We start from the raw sequence: 3,728 nt of genomic DNA, 5'->3' as shown, positions 1-3,728 counted from the left end.
GATTTGAGAACTGTCACATTAGGGGACATATAGTTCAGAAACATAGAAGGATAAACACAAATGTGCAAGCAGAGTTTAACTTTTATCTGCACGGTAGTGACCCACCACCCCGGCCGCAATTATGTATATCGGGTACGGCCTTACCAGCAATCAATGTTCGGCTGTTTCGGCTTGATTAAATTGTTCCGCCTTAGATGCGCCACTGGTGCTATTTGAAATCCATGTATAATTCGGTGGTCCTGCGCATATGGTTACTGAGTCTCTGTTGCATGTTTGTTAATTAAAGCGATGAACACGATCACAGTAACTGCCTTTAAAGTAGTAAATATAATTATACAACTCCTATCAAAGTTTCTACATTCAATACGTCTTCTTTCTTTTTCAGTAATTTGACTTGATGCAGTTCTTTCTTTTTCAGTAGTTTGACTTGATGCAGTTCTTTCTTGTTCAGTAGTTTGACTTGATGCAGTTCTTTCTTGTTCAGTAGTTTGACTTGATGCAGTTCTTACTCTTACAGTAGTTTGACTTGATGCAGATCTTTCTTCGTCGGAGAATGGTTCCACGTCATTATAACAACATGATGGGATCAAAATTAGTTTTAAAATTTTTGGAACCTTGTCCAGGTACATCTTCGTAGACAACATTGTCGCCAGAACGATAAGCGTACTAAAATACAGCTCCATTAGAAGATATAGTCGCAATAAAACCATCCCTGACCACGTGGGTAGATCGACATCAAGAGAATCCTGGAATACAGTGAATGTCAGCATAATCGTAGTTGCACACGAAATCCTTTCTCCTGATTCTGGCGGAAGCCAAAAGATTAGTACATTCACAATACTAAAAAATACACTCGCAACTACTGTTTTGAATACCATGAAATTTGATTGCCTGCTGAACGTCAATGTGAATTCTATCGATGACCGTCCGGTGTTGATAAATGATTTCGTTGATGTGCGTAATAGTTTCCATTGATTATCATCTTTGTAGAAGTGTTTCTGTACTTGGTCTGAGGCTGTATGCAGTATAACGTCTGCGAAGCTATAACCCCTGGGATATAAAGATATTGTGCAAGTCTGAGTGTCATTTGGATAGTATTGAAGATCTAATGAACATTTGGTATGCATCACGTTACCGACATACCATGATGCGCTACCGTCATATGTGTAGGTTATTCTTTGCCAATCTTCACCAAACGTTGGCATTTCATCGTACGAGTTTGATAAAACTAAATCAGGTACCCACACGTCATTATAGGTAAAAAACACTTTTGTAATATTATTGAATGACAAAGGGTCCCAAATCATATTTGCATCATTCCATGTTATTTTAATTTCTGCAACTATAGACAATATTCCTTCCACGTTATTCAAGTCTTGAAGAGAGAGCAATATCAAATCCACATACACAGAAATGGGTGAGGATTGGTTGTTGACTGGTCGGATCCTCTTGTCATATTCTGACGTCAGATTTGCAATGAGTGTCTTCATACTTCGCAATGTTTGACTAATGGCTAAAGAAAACACAAGACTGAAGGCAAAAGAAAATAGCAGTACCTTGTTTTGCTGCATTTTCACTGAGCGTGTGATACAACAATAAATAGTGTGTCTAAATCAAATATACCTTTGTCCATTTGACTTAATCTGAGACAAAACTTCAAGTCTCTTGCAAAAGTACTTACTGCCGTCTTTAGAAACGTATACCCACGATTATTACGTCTTCGAGGAAAGAGGAATTTGGAACAAACCAACTTTCTCCGGTTATAGTTTAAGAGCTCGAATATTTGAAGCTGTCGTAATATAACCGTCAAATAACTATTAGTGCACTTACTCCACAACGCAATAACTACTGTCGCAAAGATTTAAACCTTCCTTCTCTATGTACCTTTCTACCTTTACTGAAATGTCGTTCATTGCAGAATTGGGTTCAATGAAATAATTCGTATTTTGCCATAATGAAATCCATTCGTTAGAACTTCTTTCATAGGTTTTTCGAATATCGTGGTTTACATAAGTTCTCTTTGCAACATTGAAACTAATACAGTTAATGTAATTCAAATTTGCTCAAACAGCTGGCACGCGCGACTATATTCCTTAACAACATTCAGGTAATATGAATCTTTCTTTGTCAGGTATTCCAATTCATTTCCTTTATGTATGCTTCTTTATTTGCTCAGGTAATAGCCATGATTCGTCTCACCGTGCCTTGGCAACTATTGTTGTTTGTCTAATGTTTTGATCAAAACAAAGTTTTTATCATAGAGAGCGTAAAGAGATACACAAACGCGAGTCACATGCGAAATTTCCTTCATTGCAGCACTGGATTCAGCGGAAAGAATGCCTTTCCCCTCCTAATAAAATCCAATGTTAGGAAATTTCATTGTGAGCGTTCATTTTCATTTCAAATCCTATGATTTGTATCACTCTTGACATAATGACTGGGGTTATCTTGGCGACATTGAAATTGATGCAATCAATGTGATACATATTCACCCAAACAGTTGGCACTGTAAAAAGCCATTAGGTTGGATCGTGATATCCAGAACAAATTAGGCATAGTTATTGAAATGATAAGAACACACACGTGGCCCATGCAAGCATGTTTCAGCAGGCTAAATACACGTGACATAGGAGATGAAGCGAACTAACGTTATCAGCATGCTTCACGTTTAGACTGACAACGAAAGGGAGTAGTGTGGAGGGTTAGCTACGACATTACCATTCAGTAGAATACTAACCGATAACACAAGCAAATTATGAATGCGTTAGAGCTAAAAAAATGTGCGCACTTGTCTGGCTTTTTCATAGTTCTTATATTCGTTTTAAATAAATGAATAAAGCAAAACTTACGAGTTTATTAAAATAAACAAAACAAATGTATTTCTCAAAGTTACTAAGTAATTATTTAAGAGGATCTTAAAGTATTGCAACATAAATTCCAAACAAATCCTCAAATACTATAAACAGTACAAAATTATAGTGTTCCTAATAAATTCTAGTTTTGAATGTGCCGATGTACTAATAGTCTTTAATAAGCTGATGCGCCAACAGCCTTGATCTATCTCAACTCAATTTTAAGAATGTCTTTGAATAATTCACAATTATCCCCAAACATAATTATTTTAAAACTAGCTATGAACACTTTGTAGTTCTAATCAATAAGTTTAAAAGAAATGATTGCTCTCAGGCAATATTGGAAAACAACAGTAAATAAATTCAGGGACTGGACGTAATGCAGCAATGAATAATTTTGTCTCCAAAGTTTACTTTCATAACTTTCAAATTTTTTTGTAAACATGGCTTGAACCTGAACTCAAATATCGGTTAAGAAAACATCTTACAAAGCCATTTCTATTATATTCTCAATTACGAATAAAGATCAAGCACACAAAATAAAATAGATATATATAACACACCAATCTACACAGTTTTGGTGGGTATCTGTCTTTACAGATTCACATATGTAATGTAATTATACGTAAGATTATATTACATTATTGAACCTTAAGTAAGAAGACAAGTAGATTTGTATCATATATATCTTTATTAGCCCACTCCTAACTTGCAAATTGATGTGTTGCTAGCGAAAACCTAGACTGTTATATATAACTTAAGATACCTCCTGTACTCTTATTCCTATCTTCAAGGAGACTATTAATATCTTTTGTAGCCATCGTATCGTTCCTACAGAATATGGATCAATACGTATTGACTCGAGGTGAAGTGAGA

General features: G+C 35.5%; 1 protein-coding gene across 1 annotated transcript; it reads right to left on the bottom strand.

The window, feature by feature from the left end:
- Nucleotides 1–251: 251 nt before the first annotated feature.
- LOC149787053 (chemotactile receptor for terpenes 1-like) lies at nucleotides 252–1,490 on the bottom strand. Its single transcript, XM_089976028.1, has one exon. It carries the CDS (start codon nucleotides 1,488–1,490, stop codon nucleotides 252–254), a length of 1,239 nt encoding a protein of 412 aa, XP_089832154.1.
- Nucleotides 1,491–3,728: the final 2,238 nt, after the last annotated feature.

This window comes from Sinohyriopsis cumingii, chromosome 12, assembly GCF_028554795.1.
Source record: "Sinohyriopsis cumingii isolate HCF-2022 chromosome 12, ASM2855479v2, whole genome shotgun sequence".
Classification (NCBI taxonomy): domain Eukaryota; kingdom Metazoa; phylum Mollusca; class Bivalvia; order Unionida; family Unionidae; genus Sinohyriopsis; species Sinohyriopsis cumingii.
The sequence above is the reverse complement of the archived record's forward strand: the minus strand, read 5'-3'. Positions and strand labels throughout refer to the sequence as shown.

Coding starts and splice junctions, on each gene's coding strand:
- LOC149787053 (XM_089976028.1), bottom strand. CDS start 1,490: ATGAAGACACTCATTGCAAATCTGACGTCAGAATATGACAAGAGGATC.